At 42.3% G+C, this 24,040-nt stretch overlaps 2 protein-coding genes across 3 annotated transcripts in view; one reads left to right on the forward strand and one right to left on the reverse strand.

The window, feature by feature from the left end:
• Positions 1-11,572, forward strand: part of pomgnt1 (protein O-linked mannose N-acetylglucosaminyltransferase 1 (beta 1,2-)) — a 24,011-nt gene extending 12,439 nt beyond the window's left edge. Inside the window, exon 23 of one of the 2 annotated variants that reach the window (XR_004213804.1) lies at positions 11,546-11,572. The gene's annotated coding sequence lies outside the window, so the exon portion shown is untranslated. Of the gene's footprint in view, positions 1,713-11,545 lie in introns of those variants that run through there. The other variant, XM_031876037.1, reaches the window with a different exon arrangement.
• Positions 6,145-18,424, reverse strand: tspan1 (tetraspanin 1). The gene is made up of 7 exons (XM_031876038.1): positions 18,368-18,424; positions 15,272-15,478; positions 14,191-14,265; positions 9,516-9,614; positions 8,375-8,518; positions 6,916-6,999; positions 6,145-6,425 (listed from the first exon to the last, which is right to left on the reverse strand). The coding sequence occupies exons 1-7, from the start codon at positions 18,422-18,424 to the stop codon at positions 6,366-6,368; spliced, it is 726 nt and encodes a 241-aa protein (XP_031731898.1). The 3' UTR covers positions 6,145-6,365.
• Between the last annotated feature and the right edge of the window lie 5,616 nt (positions 18,425-24,040).

The following is a 24,040-nucleotide window of genomic DNA, read 5'->3' on the forward strand; positions in this document are numbered from 1 at the left end:
CCGCATTAGATATTTACTTTGAGTTAAAGAGTTGATAACAGCCCTGTGGGTTTTTACTATTATTGACTGCTTGGGTCAGTTGGCTCAGATCAGGTTCCACGAGGGAAACTCAATAGTGGCTAAAAGAGACAAAAATCTGAAGATATTTAGAGATTTAGCAACATACTCTCCAATCGGAAACAAAGTAATACATTATGCTTACTCGATTGTACCACACTTTTGTCTTATTTTAAATCTGTGCTCAAATCAGGCAGTTCCTGAATAAATTAGTTTGACTACATATAGATGTTCTTTAAATGTTTGGGCCGCATACTCCAAACAAAAATGGGTCTACTTTGTTAAATGAGGAAAAACATGTTTATATTAAAGTTAGCTCCCAGGAAAATTACAGTTTTAGGTGTCGGTGTAGAAAATGTCGGCATCAGCACCAGCATTGAACATTTTCGAATGATACCCAGTGCCAACATTTATACTACAACACAAAAGTGGAAAATAATTTTTCAAAAGTTAAGGTTTTTTCTCTTAAATTCAGTTTATAATTTTAGTTCCCATGCTAAATTGTAGTCATATTTTCTTGCTTTATTATTTGCTCTTTGTTTTAGAAATGCTGTTCTGAAAACATGTCGGTCTTACGAGACGCTGCTCCTTTCATTGTGTTGCGAGCTCACTGCAGTGTTTTATTTGCTGCGTGTCCCTAAATGCAGCGCACGTTTCAAATCACTGAGTTTTGTGCACGTTTTGGCCTCTCTCAGCCACTTAAGAAGATGATGCTATTGTATTACAGTCATTATTTCAAGCTCACAACTTATATTTATTTTAAAGTAACGAGCAGTTTTTTTTTTTTTTGTTATTTCGACATAACCTCTTATTTTTATGAGAGCTATAAATTCTGTGGTAATTATCTTGTTATCCTGAGATGAGAGACCGAAGATACGAAGTCATAGATTACAGAAATCGGCATTCATAAAACGCCCTCTGTTCTCACCATTTCAAGTGAAAGGGGAGTTTATTTGTGAGGAGAAGCTTCATCCACTTAGTTCACTTTGGCTTTGAAGTGATTTCCGTCTGACGCAACGCTGTACTGACGAAATTAATGAGTCTGTGTGAATCACGTTTCGATGCATCGATCAGTAGTTGCAGAGCGGTTTGATTTTAATTTGAGTAATTGTGTGCTGAGGAACCACATATTTTCTATCTGCAGTTAGAAACTCCTGTCAGACATAACCACTTATTCAGCAGTAATACAGCCCGCCTCATGACTGAATTAATGTCCGTTTGTGGCCTGGAGTCTTCACTTTGGTTTTAAGAAATTGAAGAAGTAGAATATGCCTACTTTTTAAGCTGCTTTTTCATTTTGTCTTTTCATTGAACTGTATTATTTTGGTAGTTTGTGTGCGTCTCTTTGTCAAACTAAACCATTGTCTCCTCAGCAATACGGTTGATTCTTGTGTAATGCTGTGAGATCATTCGGAGAATAGTGGAAGGTATGCTGTGTGTGTTGGGGAAGTTTCCGGTGCAGTTTGACACACGTGTGAGTTCTTTTATCTTTTATCATGGAGATGAATAAAGATGTTTTATAGTGTTGCAACTTTTTTTTTTCTTTTTCTTTTTTTTTTTTCATACCCAGGTGTATGTTTAAATAATTCATACAGAAGGATTTATTATTAGTGCATATTATTCATGAAATAAACTCGGTGCTATTGTTATTCTTAGCTCAGATTTTTGTACTTGTGTGGCCTCTTGCTGCCTACAGATTTCCCCAGAGAGTTCCAGGCAGAGCAACGGTGAGAGGAAACTCATGCGGCAAGGGAAATGTATGCAAATCCTCTGGGCTCAGTGGATTTCTGCAGCCATTGCGGTCTACCAAGGACAAATGTGGCTTCCTGCCCTTTGAGCTCTGACCTTCATAACCTGTGATGTAATTAAACAGGACAAATTTGGCTCTGATCCGGGACTACTGCACATCATCAAAGTCCGATTATTGGAATAAACTTTTGCTTGTAATAGATCTTGAATCTTTTAAAACCGGATATTTGAGTTTTACATTTCTAAAGGTGGTTTTCCTACCTTCAAAGCAGCATTTTATTATTATATTATTTATGATAATGTTTGGTAATGCACTGCAGAGTTTTACAAGTTATATTTCCATCTGGAAACTTGTGAAATAATGTATTTGTATTCTCTTCCTCTATCTTGACACATACTAGGATATCTTTATCTTATGTGCCATGTTGACTGGTTTATTTTGTTGATTGTATTTGATGGAAGTGCAATACAAAGTTGTCTTTTATATTTATTTCAAGGCTACTACAGGTCTAGGAATTTAAGTGCTTTAGATATGCAAAATGATAAATAAATCTCCTTCAAAGTAAAGCAGCCAGTTCAGACCAGTGAACAATGTCTCTGAAAGGATATTTCTGGTTTCTTACAATGTGGCTGCCCTATGTGCCACCTACGCGCAGGGATAGCATGGTTGGGTGCATTGTGAGCCAGGCGGCAGGCAAAAGCGAAGACCCATGGACGTCGACCCCTAGCATCGCATACTGCTCTAGGGACGTGGAATGTCAAACTCTGGTGGGGAAGGAACCAGCGCTGTAGTTCTGCTGGGGGGTCTTCAACACTCATGTGGGTAATGATGGAGAAACCTGGTGAGGGGATGATTTGGAGGAACGTCACGCTGATCATGAAAGAACAGGTGTGAAGGACAGTCACTCACTCGTAGCCACCATGCAAAAAAAAAAAAAAAAGTCTATATTGTTTTTTGCATGGTGGCTACGAGTGAGTGACTGTCTTCCTTCTTACCCGTACTTTCGTGATCAGCACCTCCAACAATTGTGTGCATTCCTCTTTTCTGTCATCCTTAAACTATTGTAAACATCTGTCACAACTGACTGTTCCCCCCCCCCCCCCCCCCCCCCCCCCACACACATACACACACGCTGCTACTCCATCAAGCTGCCATGGAGCCCACACTGTCACTAACTCCACTTCCTGAATATATATTGGCTAGTTTTTGGAAAACTGTAAAAGTGTTTTTCAGAGAGAAGCAGATAGAAGAGTCTACAACAACATGTTAATAAGATAAAGCTCCAACCTAAAGTCTTTAGATCACGGTGTAAAAATGAACCACCACATCACCTGGCGATTGAGACAGAAGACGATCAATTAAGTCACTGTTCCTTTAAAGCCGGGATGGCCGTTATATACTGTTACAATCAATAAAAAGCAAAAGCAGCATGTGTATACATTCATTATACCTTCAGTAGCTAGTGTAGCATAGACGTCACAACGCTAATTAACAATGTGCTAATTTACTCCAAATGTCAGCTCCACACATTTTGACGTAGAAACGTAATGTTTAGAAACTATGGAGCAGAAGCTGTATACTTGGGGAACCCTTGTCGGAGCTGGCCCAAAGCTACGCTATGATTTGCCAGTCTGCGTTCCAGGGCAGGACTTAGCGAAGGGTCAATTTACGGACTCACTTCCTGGTTGACATGGAAGTTGTCATGTGTTTGACGTGTGTTTCTTCACCTGTCTTAACACTGGGTTATTGTTATTACTGACAGAAATTATGTAGCAAACACAAGAACCACGTTGGGATGAATTTAGAATTATCTATTGAGCACATTTTTACTGGAAATAATCCAATATGATTGAAAACAGCTGAGGGTGCATTAACACCAGCCCAGGTGGCCATCCATTCTCTATCCGTCTCATCAACAGGGATCAGTAGTGTTAATGGAGTCTGTCCTGTGTGTTTGTGAGCTGATGTCACTGTTTGTGTTTATGAACCATTCTGCTGGAAACATTTGCGTCACGTCTAATTAAGATGGATTTTCTGACTGAATACAAAGCGATAGCTCTTGTGTGTGTTACTGCGTTACGCACTAACTGACAGTGCCAAGAGCGCCATGTAAGGCCTTTTTCTCCACAAGGCATTTGTTTCATTGTCAGCACACACACACATCCGCCACCACCAGCTATAGCTCTAGACCTGGCCATCTGTGCCTGTCAGTCAGAAATTGCTGGTTGGTATCAGGGTGTGTGTGTTTGTTCGCCGCCTTTTAAATACCATTATTGACCTATTGAGCATTCTGATGAGCCGAACTCAGAGGCTGATGGCTGAGATGTATATGGAATATTGATTTTCTGTACGTGTGAGTTAGGGAGCCGGGGGTTATTGTTAAATATGGAGCTCAGCAGCACTGAGACGATGACAGATTTAACTCTAAATACCTTGCAGGTGTATAATTGGATGGAAAAACAAACTTGGTTTGTCTTCTCGCTCCTTTTCTGTCCCCGTCTCTCCATTTCAACAAGCCTTCTATGTCTAAAAACATTTTTGAATGAAAAAGGAATTCCTGTTTAAAAGAAAACCTCGGAAAAGCAGCTACAGAGTGGTAACTGTTAAGCATGACGGTAAAAGAGGGAGAACTAAAAATGTTTTTATTGAAAAATAAAAAGAGGAAATAAAAATTCCTTTTTGTTTTTGATGTAGAATTTGTATGACTTGGTAAAATGGCAACATCACCTGGTAGCAAACAATTGCCTATTCACACATGTATTAGATACACAGCAACATTAGCATTAATTACTGTTTTATCCACCCGATGAATGTTTTCTTCTCTTCCAACTCCTGAGAAACATATCTGGCTAGTTTGCACCTCGATGGTTCTTCTAATATCACTAACTTTGTCTATCTATTGTTTGGTGCTGGGCACCGAGGCTACCGAGGACTTAACAGAGGTTATTTGCTGATAATGGAAACTGCTGATGCGAGCGGAACCATAAATTTCAGAATTGGGCCTTAAAACCAAAACGATGAGCTAAAAGACGCTAAAAGGCTCGTTAGAGCTGAAGGGAGCTGCACGTCTGTCACTTTTCACATTATGCGCTGACATTTCGTTAATACAAACATATTGATCATAGGAGCTTAAAGAATGACATTTGCAAAAAAAATGAAAGATCTCTCTGAGACAAAGAAATTAATTATGGCCGCCGAATTCATGTCTTTGCACACAAGACTGAAAATAAGTGATCTATTCCTGTTGATCTCTTTCTCTCGCTGTCTTTCTGTTTCTCCCACTCAAATTTCTAATTCACAATAGCTTTATTCGCATGACACTCTCTCTCTCTCTCTCTCTCTCTCTCTCTCTCTTCCTCCCCCCCACTTGCAGTATCCGTCTCTGTCACACAGAGACAGTTGAACAACGCTTGTGGATTTGTGATGAAAGCACTAATTTAGGAGTGGTAGATAAACTGCTGCATATCTGAACAACGCTCTGCCTCCTGCCCATTATGAGGCCTTCTATTGGTCATTATTTACTTATCCTTGTGTCACAATGCATGTAATATCCAAGGGCAGGAGATGGAACATTGATGAATAGTAAACAGGACAAAAGCTGCACTGTGCTCTGCTGTTTCCTTTCACTTGCATGGCCTTATGGGGAAATAAGGCTTCAGATATATGTTTTTAAGAAAAGAACGATTGTATCACATTAATATAGAAAACAAGCATAAATTGTGGTCGTGGATATCTCAATCATCTAAGGACTATAAGACAATGTGCCGCTGGGCACAGATACAGTATGTAAAAGGCGTTTTGGTTATTGTGGATGTTTCACGTTTCTTTGTGGTTTGCGACTTTTTGATGTCCCTTGGCATCGCCTTTTTAGTTTATGTGCGTCATTTTGTGGTAGTTTTGTGTTGTTCTGTTGCCGTTTGGAATCGCTTTGTGGTTGTTTGCGCCTCTTTGTGATCATTTAGCATCTCTTTGATGTCACCTGGCAACGCTTTGTGGTTGTTTCAAGATGCTTAGTGCTTGCCAGCTAGTCTCTAACTGTGTCCGTCTGCTGTTTGGTGCCGGGCAGGTACTTTAGAGTGGGTTTATCCAAGCTTGTTTGATAAAAAAACTTTGCCTGCTGGCTCTGGAAACACTGAGACTAAAACCAGACAGGACCAAAAGGAGCAGCTGAAAGAGGCTAAAAAGCTCTGCAGAGTGGGCGGTTCATAACTAAGCGACGCCTTTCAGAATAATTGATTCACTGTGTCACCATATAGTCCTGTAAAAAAAAGTTGACTACTCCATAAAATAGATGTATAGGGAACAACCAGGTGTAGTCATCGCTGAGTAAATGCTGTTAGAAATATTTTATTGGCAAATATGAAATATTTCCACTCTGCAGGTGCTCTCTCGATAGATAGATAGATACAGTAGATAGATCATAAACATGACTTTGTATTGAAGCTAGACATCTTTCTGAAAAAAGAGGGAACCAGAAAAGAGAAAGAAAATAAATAATGCAGATTAAAAACAAAATAACATGTCTGTGTCGTTCCTGTGGTGTTTCCCTGAAGGAGTCTCAGCTGATTCTCGTGTCCAGGTGGCAGTACAAGTACATGGACACTATCATTGCAGCAATCTGAGGAAACAACATGACACAAATTAATCTGTTTTTTGTATTATCTTTAGGCTACTAAAACCGTGCAGATCAGATGATAATCAGACATTACAGAGGTCTCAAGTATTAATAAAGAAAAGACGAGAAAACTAAACTGGTCATATACCCACAGGGTTACCTCTTCACACATGTATTATATCATTATCAAATGTTTCTGTACACATATTCTATATGATACACATATTGTACTTTTGGGACTTTCATTTTTCCATCCAGATCACATGGTGTGTTTGGCTAATGAGACTGGTTGTCAGAAAAGCTGGCTCCATGTAGATGTCTAGGGTTCTAATCCCCCCTCTTATAATAAAGATATAATATTACCTCCACTAACTTTGACCAAGACACCGGCCTTGCAGTTGCAGTTTGTTGATTGGGGATTTTTACACTACTTAGTATGTACCAAAGCACTGACTCACACTTTTGAAAGTTTAGCCTTTCTGTGTTATTTTACCTCGAAGACTCCAATTCCTGCTGCGATGCCTCCCATGATGTTGGCGTGCTCTTTGAGGTTCTCCAAGATATGTTTGAAACAGCCCTGAGCAAAATGTTTGTGTAAATAGAATGATACATTCCTCACAAATTGACACAATACACACAATAGACAACAAAGGAAGACGCCAATGGCCAAAATATATGACATTCACTGATTTTGCAATATAATACACGTTTTTGACAGTAAGGAAATTATGGCTGGCTGCACCTGATGCACAGTAGCTCATTCTAACTCTCAATGTATTGAAGGGTTTTTCAGTTTAATTAATTGGCCATGTTGCCATGTTTAAACAAACATGGCAAATCACCAGTTTTCAGGCTCAAAATCAATGTCCTTGTATTCTTTATTTGATTTGACCTCAGTCCAAAAACTAACTGGCATTTGTAGCCATGCCAGTGGCGGGTTGAACTGATGGCAATGACTGAAATAATTCAGCAACTAGCCATGAGGTCATAGAGGAACCCTCTCTAGCTTTCTTTATACCGTTTTGTCCCTTTTTGTGTGTGCAAATGAGAACAACGCTATGAATGTCTTCCAGGAGAGAAATGACGTTTTTAAGGGATATTGCATCTCCCATTCTCCCATTGAGTGTGGCTCAAACTTCTGATTTCCGACGTGGTGAGACAACAAGTCTATATACTATGACATCAGCATGTTAGTGAAAAATAAGACATTTTTTGAGTCTCCCACGTGCTCAAACATGTTTTCTCATTTTGTTCTGGATAAATTTGGGCCTTATAGTTCCTTGAGCGGTCTCTGTAGCAGACAACCTGTCTGTGATTGGACAACCTAGACCAACTTAAATTGAGATAATGAATTATAATATTTATTAAACAATTAGTGTCGACGTTGTCACAGCCATGAATAAGGGATGTCACAAGATGCTTGATGCTTCGGTACCAAGTCAATGCCAAAATGATGAAAACCAGAACGGCAGGTACCAAGGATCAGGGCTCGGAACTAACATCCTCCTGTCATCCTGGGGACAATAGAACGCCTTTGAGACTCACGGTATGTTTGTACAACTGTCCCTTAGCAAGTGACAAAGCGAGTGCTGACACGTTATACAACTGAAAGCACGCGGTGAACTTATTATCGATGTATGTTGAAGATTTATCGTTTTGCTTTTGTAATTTTACCGGGATATCGAATTAGGTATCGTGAATCATGGAATTCAACTAGCACTGGTATCGACTATGACATTTCTGGTATTGTGACTTTCCTACCATGAATGTTGCCTGTACATGTACCTCTATGAGCAAGAAATTGTTACGGTAAAATAAGATTTCCCGTTTTAGGTAATACCAGACCCAGTAGTCAATGCAAATGCAGTTGTGATGCTCCCTTTATGTGTGGGATGGATGTTAGCGTTGCGATTGCTCACATCATCTATCTGTAGTGCCGTTTTCAACCTCACCTGCACCGCGCTGCGCTCTGCCTCGTAAGGGCTGCAGGGGGCGCTGTTGGTCCAGCAGCAGCCAGGTGGCAGGCTGCCTCCTTTCTCCTTTTCAAACTTCGAGCCGACAAAGTCTGTGTAGTTGGTGAAACCGCAGCACTCCAGCTGCGAGAGGGGGGGGGGGGACATAGCAGGAAAACACTTGACGAGAATACTTTGTGGATAAAGATGTCGTGTTATCCATGAGCATTAATCCTCTCCATTGTGCAACCGTTTAAGAAACGTTATCAAAGTTCAGTGAGAGCCTTGCTGCTCTGTGAGAGGGAGTTGTGAGTTTAGTTGTTGCTCTGTTTTATTGTGCATTTGCATTCAGAACAGATCTGTATTTACTGTGTTGCATTTACCCAAAAAGTGTGAAACCACTTAAAACTATGAAGTAACCATGACACATTCTCTGGGGCACCACATTGCTTTGAGTTTTACAAATGTCGCTTTTAGACGCTTTGAGAGTTAACAACTAAATTCCATCCACCTCACAATGGCAAATGAAGGCAAAACATCAAGTTTTTTTTCTTTTTGTTGTCAAGGTCAGACTGCTTGAATGTTTTACTTTGTCAATGTAAACTGAGCCATTGTAGAGCTGTCACATCGTAAGAATGAAAGTTTTTCTTTCTACCGAGTTACCTTGACTGAGGCTGTTGTGTGCAGGTGAGCTGAAGTAAAACGAATGGACAAAGGCAGGTCCATGTTGCACACGGTCTACATTTCTGTTGTTGCTTTTGTTTGATTTCATTTCAGAAATTGTTGCGCTGCATTTTAGAAACGGGTTGTTTGCTGTTTTATTGAAGGACACAGAGAGAACATTAATCCATTAAATCAACCCTCAGGGGCTCAAGAATCCCGTGGTTCACTCTGTGTTCAGTTTGTGTTATTTTTATTTATTAATATGCACCACTAAAAAAACAATATAGACTGTGTCAAAAACTATCTGTAATGTCTTCATTATTTCCGTTTATGTTGAGCACACATGGTGCATATTCCTTAATAAATATAATGATTTTTCTTAAAGGTGAAGTATACATATGCAATTTCTGTTGCAGGCACACATGCAATAGCAGTACTTTAATGCAAAAGTAAAAAACAAACAGTGCCGATACTGTACCTCTGTCATGGTAGTATTCCAGATCTTGGTGACCACAGGATCACTGCCGTAATCTGTCTGTAAAGCAGGGGTCGCCCACGTTTTGAGGATCCCCTCTGCCTGGGAAAAACACACACATGTAAGGACACTTATTGACATTTTGTTTCCCCGCGCCTCTAACCTTAACCTAAACGCAACTCTAACTACAGCACCAAAAGCAAGTCTACATTCTCTCATCAGGGCAAAGAACTCTGTCTTCACTTTTTCTGGCCTGACAAAAATGTCCGCTTTCTGAAGTGACCTCATTTTTCTCCATATCCTCATTTTCTAAATATCCACACTTTCTATAGATGTCTTACTTACTAAATGTATCCTCATTTGTCAAACATGTCCCTCCCCACTTTTCCAGAATGTCTTACTTTGCAAAAATGTCCTCAATTTCCAAAATGCCCCAATTGTCCAAAAATGCCATCACTTTCTAAAATGTCTCAGTTTTATTCCTCACTTAAAATGTCATGTCCACAAAAGTCCACACTTACCAAAAATGTTGTTACTCTCCAAAATGCCCTAATTTTCCCACAATTTCCTCCCATTACAAAATACTTAATCTGGCTCCATTAAAGGTAAAAAAAAAAAATTCACTTTTTAGAAGTTAGAACTGCAACCACTAATGGATTAAAATCAATAATAAAAATAAATGGCAACAAATTACAGCGATTGGTTGGCTCTATGTTATGATGCAAAGTCTCCTAAGGTGGGGGCAATATAGCAAGCCAATACCACGCTTTGCGTAGCTCACGATAATAAAATGTAAGTAGCTCAACAATGATTTATGAGTTGATTTGCATTTTTTATTAATTGGATTCTTTGACATTACTATAACTAAAGCTGTCAAAAAAAATGTAGTGGCGTAAACGGTACAATATTAGAAATTAAGTAAAAAATAACCAACTTTTTTTTAAAAGCACCAACACACTGTCTCTTTTAGAGGCCCATACATGCAAATAAGGTCCTGTAGATGGCTATAAAAGCACATGTCTTCACTGCAGAAGTCCAACAGTGTCACACACACATACACACACTTGAGTATACACACATCACACTATGAAAATAAAATACTGCAGCTGATTTCAAGGGCAGGAAAAGTAATTCTCTGGGAGTCACCTATTCATCAGAAATTAAATAAATCTCTCACACAAAGCACTTGGGAAATAAACAGCCCCGGCCTGGCACCTGGAAAAAATGAAAATAAATCAAAAAATGACCTGACATTATTCTCCATTCTTCTTCTCCTTTTTATGGTCGTGAACCGGGGGGGCATTTACATATATATTGATGTTCCTGATGGCTTTGGTCAGGACACATTTTGTCTGCTATTTGTGTTTATCCAAAGTGCAAAAAATCTGCAGGTTATGGTTCAGGCAATTCTTCCCCAACAAAAGACTCTCCCAAGTCTTTTGTTGGGGAAGAATTCCTTCACAAACACACAGGTTAGCTTTCTTTCACGGCTTCCCCTCCTCCCTCCCATAGTCTTTTTTCTTTACCCCCATTTTGATTAATAATCCTGTCGCGTACAGTCACGCAAAGACCCATTTGATGAGGAGGGTGAGTGTGTGCCTTACTGTATGTGCATGTGGACAAGTGCAACCGAGTGTCTATCAGGTTTATGTGTCTGAAAGTGCTTCTTTTTTTCCTCTCCTTCTGTGAGTGTGTGTGCGTGTGTGTGTACAGTGAAGGGGGCAGGCGTACGAGATGCCCAAGGGGATGCTGGGATACATGCCACAATTAAAAATGCCCCCCCAAGAAGCTGTGAGAGCGGCTGAGATCAGAGAGGGTTATTACCAGCCGGCTAATTCATCACTGTCACTCTGCCCCGCGCCTCACCATATCCTGTTAAACACACACACTCGCATGCTTACACACTGATATGGGCCCCTGCAAACACACACACACACACATCGGACAGGCAGGACAAAGCCTACAGTAACCCACGGCACAGTGAGGCGGGAGGCGATAACACATCTAACAATACAGTAGAGGGAACTCCTGCTACACACACACACACACACACACGCACATGTGCGCGATAAAAATCTTCAGCTTCATGTGTTATTGATCTCTTGCTGCTTTACCGTGTGTTGCTGCACCTGAAATAATTATTGATATCTTTTACGTCAGTGACTCGTCGGCTGCTAATTGGTTATTGTTCTTAAGTGGAAAAGCAATACATGTTATTACTTATTACATTCAGCTGAAAACTTACATTCCTCCGTAGCACTGAGGGGGAACTACAGCACTGGTGTTGATTCTCTGTGGGTTTGTCACGAGTGAGGCCTTCCAAGTACACACGTTTCTTCCATTTTTTTTATATAATGCTATTGATTGGTGCAGCATTAAAGCAGAAGTAATTGGAGTTAATCATCCCGCATCACTTACTCGGGCTAATCTTTCCTCTTACTGACGAGATAGTAAAGAAAACACCAATCGGTATTGGATTACGTTTTGAGAGAACATTCCTTTACTGTCCATAGACGACGGTGTGATTCACTAAATGCCACATCGCATCTATTTCATTCATGCAGTGTGAAGTCCATATCAGCCCCCGGTAATAAATCTCCACCCGGGTCACTTCCGAATCACTTGGCGGAGAAAGAACAACCATGACCACTGACGGCCTCTCATAATGCCTGCTGGAATTGCTTATTAAATCTCAGTTATTCTGACCACCTGAAGGTTATTGGTGCTTCGGTTAGATGAGCTGCGGGGGCCCGCTGGCCAAAAGGCAGATTTATGCCGCAGATAAGTAGGACCGAATAGATCAGCTCTTTATTTATCCTCCCCTTTCATTGTCCACGCCTCTGTCTCTTACTTATTGACACAGGCGGCTATATGTATGCATATTAGGTGTATATTGCCCATATTCCTTATTATGATGCTATTGTGTTTACTGTGTCTTATCAAAAGCAGGAAATGGACAGCTGCTCTGATGCACTCATGACCGCCATGGACCTGACAATGTCCTTTGTGTTTGTAATGAACAGATGATGCTAAAGCTAACAAACCGCGTTAAATTGACTCTTAACCGTATCTGTGATCTCCTTCAGGAAGACAAATCTTGAGTTATGTCTTGCATTTCACTGAGCTCTCCCCCCCCCCCCCCTCTGCGCTGGCATGCTGGCATCTGAGCAAAAGCTGTTTACAATGCACGCCTAGCTCAATAGCTCAGTTTTTGTAAATGACAAGCAAGAGATGGGGCAGATTTATTTCAACAAAACTGCCTCAGCAGCAGTTCTCCCATGCACTGAGAAACACACGCACTCTTAGCGTCTTTGCGTGAGAGCAGACACAGGGTTGGACGGTAAAGCTGAGAGAGAAAGTAAACATGAAACAGAGAGAGAGAAGGAGAAGGAGAAGTTCAAGGTCGACCTATTTACTGCGAAACAGAAATATCCACTTATCGTTCGTACAATCAAATATCAAATTTTATTTAAAAAATGAGAAAGAAATTGTCAGTGCAGTGAAATAATTTTAATATTTAAAAAAAAAAAAGAATTCAAGAAGGAGTTTCTGTATCTTGAAAAACCCAGCTGAACACTGAATCGATGCTCCCAGTAAAGATTTGAGTAAAATTCTGACATCACGTCTTCATCAGGTATGTGATCAATAGAGTCCATAGAATTACATCACTTTAGTGCAATATATTTGATCCACTCCGTGCGGACCTTTTAAGAGTGCAACCAAACTACTTGTGCTGCACCTAAAAATGGCGGGAAAAAATTACAAAAATTCAGAGAATTTATTAAAACATAAAGATATCGAGACTAAAAACAATTGCAGGGGGAAATATCAGCCTCTGTAGTGATCTAACTACTGTTTTCACCATTCACTTTCTAGTATACAACAAATGCAAGTCGCCCTTCAAAACTCAGTCCACAAGAGGACAACTCTTGTCCACATTTAGCTAAAAAAACGTACTACTAAGATTCCTTGCAGTGCGCTGCTGCTGCTGATGATCAAACTGGTCTACCAACGATACCAGAACAAACATGTGAAATTCCCAGGAAGTGCAGAGTCCACTCTCCGTTCATCAGCTCCTCCCTGCAGATGGATACTGTTTAGATTACCTCTTCTGCTCCTGGAGACTCAGATACATCCTCTGATTGGTTTAGAAAAAAATTAAAATAAACTATTTTCTTTATTAGGATCCCAATCTTCACTAACCTCCTTTTACTTTCTCATTTGAAAGCCCTGTACTTATTATACGTGGCACTTAATGTAAAGGGCGCATGTGTGTGTGTGAGTGTGAGAGAGAGAGTGAGAAATAGAGTGAGGGTAACACATATGTAAATAGGCTGTTTTGCATATAAAATGCTTTAGCTTCAATATTCCAGAGTAATAAATTGCTCAAAGTTAGCGACAGCGCACACGGCCCCGGGCTATCCCGGAGTCATTAAGTAGCCGAATGTAGTGAGGCGGACATAAAGCCAGTAATTCAGTGATGGCTACGGCTATGATGCAGAATTTACATGGAGATAAAATCCAGAGAGTGGGACGAGGAGGTGAGAGGGTGAAAGAGAAAGGACGAGACGAATTAAGAGACAAAGGAAAGGGGAGTGAAGAGGAGGAGAAAGAGGGGTCATAGAAGGGAAGGGGATGTGATGAGGCAGTGAATGAAGGTGAAGAGGGGGAGACTTACAAATGAAGAGTAGGCCAGAGCCACGACTCCAGCTGCCACTTCAGTGATGAAAATGATGAGGATGATGGAGAAGAACTGCAGGGAGGGAAGAAGAGGAGATGAGATGTTCTTTTTCTTTCTGTATTTAATTATATCAAAATAATACAAATCGTGCACGGGTGGGGTCTTCTTAATGCTGTAAAGCTGTGGGATTACCTTGTGTCAACATTTGCTCTGATGAAGATTGACTTTTTAAGTCAATAATAAATTGGGTCTAAGAGTATGGAGCCTTTTTCAAAAAGACTGAATGTGGAAAGATAAAATACTGAATTAATAAATGAATCATTTAAACATCAAGAGGTTTGTAACCACCAACACATCTGAATATCCAGGGTCCAGTTAAACAGCTGTTGTTGTACGTAACAATCACAGACTTGTCCATAAAGCTTGGCTGATTACACAGCGGGACAATAAGGAGACTCGTAGCCTGAGTGATGCCCTCTTTCAGCTCGACCATTGCAGTTATTCAGTCCATTACAGCTGGTTCTCACGTGAGCCAGATATCCGCCGTCGTCGCAGGATCCGCTGCTCCGTCATCATTCAACTCGATGGCAGATGTGGACATGATGGGGGGCTCTACAGGGGTAAAACGTGCTGCCTGTGCTCCTCATTAGACTCGCCGCAGTGGACTAAGAGGTAGTTAGCCTCGTCGCTAATGAGCATAATAATGTACGCCACTGTTCGGGGGTTTGGTGGCGTTGCGGGCATGAATGAGGCAGGAGGGGCGGACGTGGCCATTATCTGATCTGTTGATGAGCCGGGGTGGAAATGCATGGCTGCGTGGGATACTGCATGAGGAGCGACTGGATTTAAAAGCACACGATGAACCCAATACGTGATCATCTGTGGTGTCACAATGGCCTCCTTAAACATCCAGCAGACACAGAGTAACATTGTCATCCCATTGGAATGGTGATTGTGTCCACCTGATGGATGTAAGTCCAATATGCGCTCTCTTTTAGCTCTGGTTTGGTTCCGCCTCGCCTTTGACTTGCCTCTGCACTAGTGCGGCCACTTTATAAGCCGTGTCTTTTACACCCACCGTGAGCAGCAGACACTTGCTCTCCTTGTGAGCCCCGCAACAGCCCAGGAGCCCCAGAAGCAACAGCATGGCCCCGATGGCGATGCAGAGAAAGCCCACGTTGACGAACTGCATGCCTTGGCCGGAGAACGGCCCCAGCAGCCGGAGGAAGGAGCCCCCGTCCACGCTCACCCAGATCCCCATGGCCAGCAGGGTCAGGCCGCCCAGCTGCACCAGGATCAAAGAAAACATCATCAACATACAGTTGAGTTACGTTTCACTCATATTATTGAATTAGTGCTGCGAAAATGCGCTCTACATTATCTTAGATTTGTAAAGAACACAATTGGAGATGGGGACATTTTAAGCTTGTAATAAAAGCTAATAAAAACAGTCTTACTTGAATATTATGAAATATTTTATAATAGTGTTAATACAAACTTTACAGAGAATTGACAGTAGTTAAACTTGTTTCATAATCTCTGACTGTGAACATCACAAAAGCAAGCAGGCAGTCATTTTGTTCGGGGGACACTGAAGTGTATTTAGTGAAACTATTGGCTCAAAACCTGCAAAACCCGCTCATAACAATCACGATCAAAACTATGTCAGATGTTTCACATTACAGTCTGGAAATCACCTGATCCCACTGTCATTGTCTCTCTGCCTGCCTCTCCCTCCTCATCCCTCCACCTCTGACCTTCTCCTCCACCCCTTTATCCTCCTCCTCTGTCTCCTCCGTGTATTTTAACCCTGAACTCCTCGCGCTGAGTGATTTCTCCTTCTTACCTCGTCCTTTGCAGAAACCATGTTTGAAACCTGATATTGTCTGTCAGGCTCCATCAGACTCGTCGCAGTCAGGGGGCCCCCGCTGCGCCCCCCCCCCCCCCCCCCTCAGGCCCCGACACTCCACATCTCCTGTCAGACGCTGACATCGCCCACACGGGGATCATCCCCCCCCCTTCTTGTCTTTGTCTCCCTGTCTTGGCCCCGCTCTCCCTATCTATTTTTTACTCTCCTTCATTCTCTCCGCTTCGCCCCACCTTTCACTCCGGGTTTTATTTTCTCGTCTCTTGAACCTGTTCAGTGCCATCAGTGCACCGTTGGCTAAATGTAATACGACAAGCATATTCCCCCTCTAACTCCTCGTGTGCCACCATCATCCCGCACCAGGTATAATTATAGCTGGCACAATGGCTTTCCTTTTCTTTTTTTTTTTGAAAGATGTCTAATCCCTTTGATGGTGTGCCACATGCAGGTGGATGTCCTGTCAGTTGAACACCCACATGGCAAAAGGACTGGAAGTAAATCAGGTTTTTGAAATAGTAAGGGGGGAGAAGAAGCAGTGTCGTATCTATGGAGATGGGAAATAAAAGCTATTAGGGTTAGAGGAGAGGGAATGGATAACAGGCTGCAGAATAGGAGGCCATGGCCTCCAGGGGGAGGTGAATGGAGAGATAGAAAGATACTGAGGTAGCAGGAAAGAGAACGGGCGCGGCCCACCCCAATTTAAATGGAATTGGTTCTCGTTGAAAAGGCTGGATTGAGAAAGACGTCAGTTCAGTTTAAAAACCCATTTTCATGGGTAGGTCTGAACAAACACAACATACATGGAGACACTTCTCATTCCCAATGCATTCAGATCGGCAAGAGGGGAGATTCACACTTGGAGCTGAAATCGCAGGCTTTTTTGCAAACTTGTATATCAGCGTTATGGTTTGTTCAGCTACGTTTTATTTTCAGATCTTTAAAAGATAATTCATAAATGGAATTGAGAATCTGGTACTCGGTTCTTGATAATGGAAACATGTTTCAAAAGAGCACAGCTTCTTCTGCCCTCTCAGAAGGCACCTATAGATTGTACAATAACAATCCGACAAGTACAAGCTCGTCACTGCATTTTGCATAATTTCATGTCATATGCTGATTCATTCATTCAGACTGGTCAGACTCACGGGCTGTTTGGTCACCAAAGGACACTTTGGTCGGCCGTCAGTGGTCATGTCTCACGGTGACATCTACTGTACTAGAACTACCTCTTTTGAATGACAACCAAAGATTTCAACCCTTGTCTTAGACAGCCCAACATTACATCGTGTAAAGGGACTTTCAACAGGACTGCTTGGCCTCACCTGCTGGAGTCAATGGTCTGACTGCATCACTGTACAAACCTGCTGCATTTGGCCAATCTTTCTCCCTGGCTTCCACCTGTCTGGGTTTGGTGTGTTCTCCTCTGGTTCATTTTCTCTGAATGAATCTTATTTTAGGTTTTGCTAAGGGGAATACCAAAAAAATGTAAATTTGATACAACCGGAAATTGTGAAATCCTGGAGACTGTGCACTTTGAAGAGATATTTCCTTCTTCACAGCATCATATTTAGCAGCTTCACTTCACTGCAAACGTGATTCTGTGACTTCCGATGAAGAACATCGATTCTTATTTGAATCCTGGCCCTTATTTCCTCGAAAGAAAAATACTCTGAATGCAGATTCCGACTCCTCTGATGAAGAGGAGATGTTAAAGGTGCAACGACGAACGTTAAACGCCGTTGAAAGTGTTTGAGCTAACACTTCAGAGAGACATCGTGGTCAGTGGGCTGCTGTGAGTGTTAGAGCTGCCACGCCAGATTCATTGAGCATCGTAACTCGGGGGGGAATGATGTCTTGTGCTGGGAGCTTCATCTGTGACAGCGGGAACCCAGGTGGGCCCGACTCGGCGGGCGGATTCAGCTTCCCCTCGACAAAGTTTCTCTCCATTTCACAAAGCACATTAGTTATCAACATTAAGCCGGGGATGTAGGTGGCAAAACTAGAGTCTTTTGAAGTCAATGGGATGAAAATTGCTACGGTGGGGAGAAAGTGGAGGAGAAAGTAGGCCTTCTGGCCCAGTGATCCGAAATGTTTGTGTACCGTCTGTTTGCATTGAAGGGCGACATGAAATGATTTTCTGGGCATTGTGTTGAAAGCTATTGTTTTTGTGGTGTTTGTATTTTTTTTACTTTTCACATTACTTTGCATGTTAAGATTCAGCATAATCAATGAACACCCAAACCCCCCCCCCTCTCTATAACCTCCTCCTCATACCCGAGCATGCAATCAAAGCGGAAACATACTCACGAAGATAAGCAAGTTGAACAAGACCGTCATCAATTTGACAAATGTGAAGCAGCCCATTTTAATCTGTAATAAAAGGGGAAGATAAATTATTGCATTTCCTCTTCCATGAGCGGAGACCTTCTATCTCTCACTCGTACACGATCTTCACACGCACGCTTTGCCATAACATCCAGCCCACATCCCGCCGAAATTGCTGTGAAAATGACATCGCTGACAATGAGTCCTAATGATAACACACGCAGCTGTGAGAAACGGTAAAGATATCTGTTAATGAGAGATCTAGAGGAGAGGGAGAGCCACAATGGAACGGAAAGTTGAACGTCTTTACATGTAGACATTATGGAACACAAATCTTACCTTTTTTTAAGTGTGCTAATATTTCTTTATATCCAAAGTTGCGCAGATTTAAACCAGTCCTGGCTTTCAGAAGGCAAAGCTGACCTAAAAGAAAAAGCAACACATGAAAACAAATAAAGAAAAGAAGCAGGCGTTCTCGGTTTCTTCCGGCCCAGGTGTTTCCAGGTGTGCGGAAGTGAGTGCGAGGACGACTCTGCCTGAATGTATCCGTCGAGTGACGATGTCCACGCAGGTATAGGAGCCTGTGGCGGAGATCAGTAATCTGATGAGCGGAGGACTGGGTGTGGTCCCGGAGGATACAGGTGACAGCAGGTGGATGTTGTTCAGGTGCAGAGGAGAGGAGCTCGAGTGGCAGCTCTGACCCCTGCAGGTCCACAGTGACACAGATTCATGGCACAGGATCGCCCCCATCAGGAATTTCGAGGTCCGAAAAGATGGACGTGGAAAGACAAAAATAATCCTCCAAACGTGAGAGTGGAGAGTCGCATGAATATGTTGCGCATTATTGGTAAAGATGACCTGATATGTGGAGTCTGTGGAGTTTGTATTTTCTCCTGCCAATCACGTCATCGCCAAACCTGCAGCAGCTTCTCCAAAAGTGATTTATTGCAATCCCATTCTGTTTTTATTTACTTTACACGGTCTTAATGCTCTTTTAATAGCAAACCTTTTTCCACGAGATGATGAATGTTTACAAATGATGCCAGAGTTACAAGTCTGCATACAAAGAGGGATGTGAAATTTAGTTGTCGTGTCATAATGTATGAAACAAGAATAGTAAGATTCTCCACAGTGTTGCTATTCGAGGGGTTTTCTCTCAAGCCAACTCTCGTTTTGTCACGCTGGCTTGTACAAATAATCATTGTTTCAAACCCAAACCCAAGGGTAGCAAATCCACTGTGTTGTACTCGGTCCTGGATGATATATGGGTTTCGTGTAAAGTTAGCAGCTCTGTCATGCCCTGTATTGGATTTGGGGAATATTACACTCCGGCAACAGCAGCCAACGTCAGCTGAGAGAGTATGGAGAGCCAGTAACGCAGTGATTTTGTCTGAGCCCATACGAATCGAACTAGTCAGCGCGCACAGCACTCAAGACTTCCCAGAACTACAAAAAATCACAGATACGTAATGCCGTTGCAGTGTTTTACCCCGAAAGCTGTTTTGGATCACAGAGCATCCATTTGCTCATTTGTCGTGTTTTCATGTGTCTGAGTCATGATCATGGGAGGCTGTCACGCAGTAAACATTTTATATTTGGCTGTGTCGCTGCTTTGCTTTCTGCTGTCGACTCTATTGTTCCACCTCTCCTTCCTTTGTTCCTTTGGCCCCCCTGGACCCTGCAGTGGCCCCTGCTCACCACCGGAGGGGGGTAGTGAACTGCAGAGACTGCTGTCAGAGCCTCCTCTCTTCACTGTTGTCCTACAGCTTCAACTGGCCAGGAGTGTTCCCCTTGACTGGAGGAATGTGCTCGTCTTTGTCCAGGAGGAAGTGGAAGAATAGAAATTGTTCCCTTATGTTTCTTTGTCATCACCACATCCTGATGCTGTAATTTCAGTGGCACATATTTTGTCACATTTCAAAGACAACCAGCTTTAGATTGTCTAAATAACACCAATCTAAGGCTCTAACTTCATATTCGATGACAGATGTTGCATGCGTTGACAGTTGTTCTGAATCCTTACCCCTGTATTTATGGGCGAATGCAGCAGCGGAAGCTTACAGTCTTCCTTTGTCTCCTCTCTTGTTTCTTCTTAAGATTTGTCTTCAGTCAAAGCCCATTTATACTCAGCTGCAGGCGAGAGGTTTTAAAAAATAAAAAAAAACTCTTCTGAAAAATGGCAGGAGCCCTCCGCCCAATGCCACCTTGTTGGAGAGTTGAGCCCGTATCAGCTGAAGTCTTCTCTCAGTAATATCACTTTAATGGCCTTATTGTGAGTTATGACAATCTCACCCACACCGTCATTAACCCACTGGTCCTTAATCTCAGCCAGAGCACCACCTGTCAGGCTTCGTTATCCATTAAACCGTTAATATTCTTCCGCCCACGTGCACGCACGCTCACACTGGAAAAAGAAATGATTAGACGCATGCTTTTTCATCACCTCTGATGAAAGCAGCGAGGGGCACTGTGGAGATCTCGGGTGAGATGGAGAAGGTAAAAAAACAAGGGTCGCTTAATGAGGTCAGTTAGATTGAGTATTATCAGGGGCCCCCCAGGGCAGCTGCCACAGTTATGCATCTACTGCTGCCGAGGCGGCTGCCATTACAAGTATCCCTTGTAAGTCCCATGTGGGCATGATTCATCCTTTAACTTGATTTTAAGGTTGATATAATATCATCCAGATTGTGCTCAGCAGCTGTAATGGTCCTAATGCTCATTAAAAGCTCTTAGAAATGTAATCAGCCTGGAAATGCGGGATCATTTTAGCAGCTATAATTTACTGTTGACTGGTGAGAATCTCTTATAACTCCATGTTGTCGTTCGCTGCACTCTATTTGTCTGGAAAACTTTCCTCACACTCGTTCCCCGACACTGGGTTTGATAACAATTGTCAAAATTCCTTAAAAGTGCACATGATAACCTAAATTGTCCAAGCAGTATACTAATATTGTTATGCCTTCATTAGAACTGACAGTAGAGAGAGGACTGGAAACGAGGGTAGAGATGGGGAATTAAATACAACACGTGTCCCCAGACGGACCTGAAACGAGGGCCGTTACCGTTGGCACCTTACATCCCTTAGCTAACAGGGTGCCATGAGTCTTTAAGGGCGTCACTCAGCCAGCCTCGTTGCATAAGCCCACACGTCAGCATGATGTGTGTCAACCAGTCAGAGCAAACCACCATTTCCCAGCATTGACGTGTTTCATCTCTCCAATAAAACAGCTATTTTATCACATCCTGACTACTTTAACCCGACTACCAGGCTACAGGACTCTTTGTCACCTAATTACAACCCTGTCTCCTACAAATTTACGTTGCCGTACAACTAAACTACGCTCTCAATTACGTTTCGGGGGAAATATATTTTCTACCGGATCACCGTCGCAGTTTGAAACACATTGTAAACTTTGTAAATTGAAACAAAATAAAAATGCAACAACTTGGTTAGGTTTAGGCAACATAACTCCCTCGCTATTTGACCCATACACTACCCTGACCACCTCCCCATGCAGACGTCTGTGGACGTATTTGAAACTTATTTGCGATATGACAAAAGCAAGCATATATCCGACAAAACACTTTCCCCTCGAAACGTAATTCACAATGTAGTTTTGTTGTATGGGAATGTTTTTTTTTTTTCCCCGAGAGGAGAAAATCACTCTTCGATTGAACTGCTGACACCAGACATGCAACCTATCACGAGAGGTCATATTAAGGGGTCACAAGCAATAAAAACACTACGCTTGCGGTTCATTTTTTGTAACCATCTCTCTCTAACCTTAACCAAGATGTTTTTGAGTTGCCACAAAAAATACAAATCATGCTTTAGTTGCCACATTTACATTTTTATTCAGTAACAACATTTTACGTCATTGCAAAGTAAAAAAAAAGTTTCCTTCTATTTGAAAAGGTTAATAAGCAGAATTTCCAGGAGACGGATTTGACCTAATTGCCTCAGGAATTTAAGGGAAGAAAATTCAAGAACTCGCCGGGAAGAAATTACAGAGCTGTGGGAATAGTGTATTGAGAGCTCAGATTCATAATTAGGGGGAATGGTCTGTTCTTAGCAAGCAGAAATGACTAATTTGATGGGGCCATTTGTCAGAGATTTACTCTGAGCTGTGTCGAAACCCTCTCACAGATGTGCTTTGTGCTAAAAGTAGAAAACATGGTTGTTTCTCTTAGTTAGTGCCTGAAATGTTGACATTGTGAAGATGAAAGGTTTTCACCCAACCGTGATGATCCACTGCCTATATGTGTGTGTGTGTGTGTGCGTGTGTGCAGCAGGGCGCTGATAGGCCCTCTGTCAGACATTTTCTGATATAGACCGCAGAGTTCACGACCCCGTGAACTATAAACCACCAGAACGGGGCCTCTTGACTTTGGATTGGCGTAAATAGCCTCTGGCCATAGAGCGTGTGTGTTACAAAAGTACGATGATGATGATGAGGGTGATGATGGTGATGTATTCTTGCACCTATCCTGACCTCTCTAATCTGCGGGTTGTTGTCCTCAGTCAACAAAGGGGGGGGGGGGGGAATACAAGCTGATGAATCTCCTCCAAACGCGTCGCTCTGACATCCAATAATGCCTTTTTTGTTCAGACAATAACAATCGCTGCTCCCGATCTTTATGACCTGCCTAATTATTTCCACACGGCAAGTGGTATTGAAAGACTTCATCCAAACGAGCGAAGCAGTCACTTTATTATTGTTCGTCATCCATTATGTCGACATTACAAATTGATTTCTTTCGAGTGAGGGATGAAAATTGGGGGCCAGAGTGGCGCCAATTCAACCACCGTCGGTACAGAGTGAGGTACCTGTGTGACCTCTATTGTGCCTCCTGCACTTTAATTTATCACGCACACACATAAGCATTGCATATTAATTCACAGCAATCCATTAGGCCATAGGAGGTCCCAGGTCTATAAATCAAAACTAAAGGGCTGGCTAATTGACTCGCACACAAAGGACCAGGATGGCTATGAGGAAGACGGGAAGAGATAGGAGGAGGGGGAGAAGAGATGAAGAAAAGGCGATGAGGAGGAAGGGGTTAATGGAGAATTAAGTGAAGGACGGGAAAAAGAGGAGGAAGATGAGAAGAGCAGCAGTGTGCAGTGGTGTGTCGTTGCCTTTGACCCGTGTGCCTCCTTTGTTCTATGACTGATAGTATCCTGCGATGACACACATTGCTTATGAGCCCCTGTGGCCATGGGCTTGATCTCACCACCTACAGGGCCACTGTGCAGCAGCATATAGGGGCCAATTCTCCCAGGGCTCTTAGCGGCGCTGCTAATTAGCTAAAAGGGGTCATTTGTATGCAGCCTCTCTGCCTCTTTATCTTCCGCTTTTTCTCTGTCTCTCCTTGGTCTCCATCTCTTTTTTCTTTCTCTCTCGGTTATCAATCCCCCCCCCCCCCCCCCGCCCGTCTTTATCTCAATTTGTCTCCACTAATCTAATTGTATCTCTTCTAATAATTAGCGTAATTCAAGTCTAATAAATTGGCAGTTAACAGACTAGAGTTCAGAAACTTTCATTTCCTCCTCCTCAATGTGTCTGATGTATTTACAGAAGGACATTGATGCCTTTTAATCTGTTACATGTCTCTTCGATTTCTAGAAGAGGAATTCAAAACTGTTTTGATCTT

This window comes from Anarrhichthys ocellatus, unplaced genomic scaffold, assembly GCF_004355925.1.
Source record: "Anarrhichthys ocellatus isolate YVR2014 unplaced genomic scaffold, GSC_Weel_1.0 scaffold102, whole genome shotgun sequence".
Lineage (NCBI taxonomy): Eukaryota > Metazoa > Chordata > Actinopteri > Perciformes > Anarhichadidae > Anarrhichthys > Anarrhichthys ocellatus.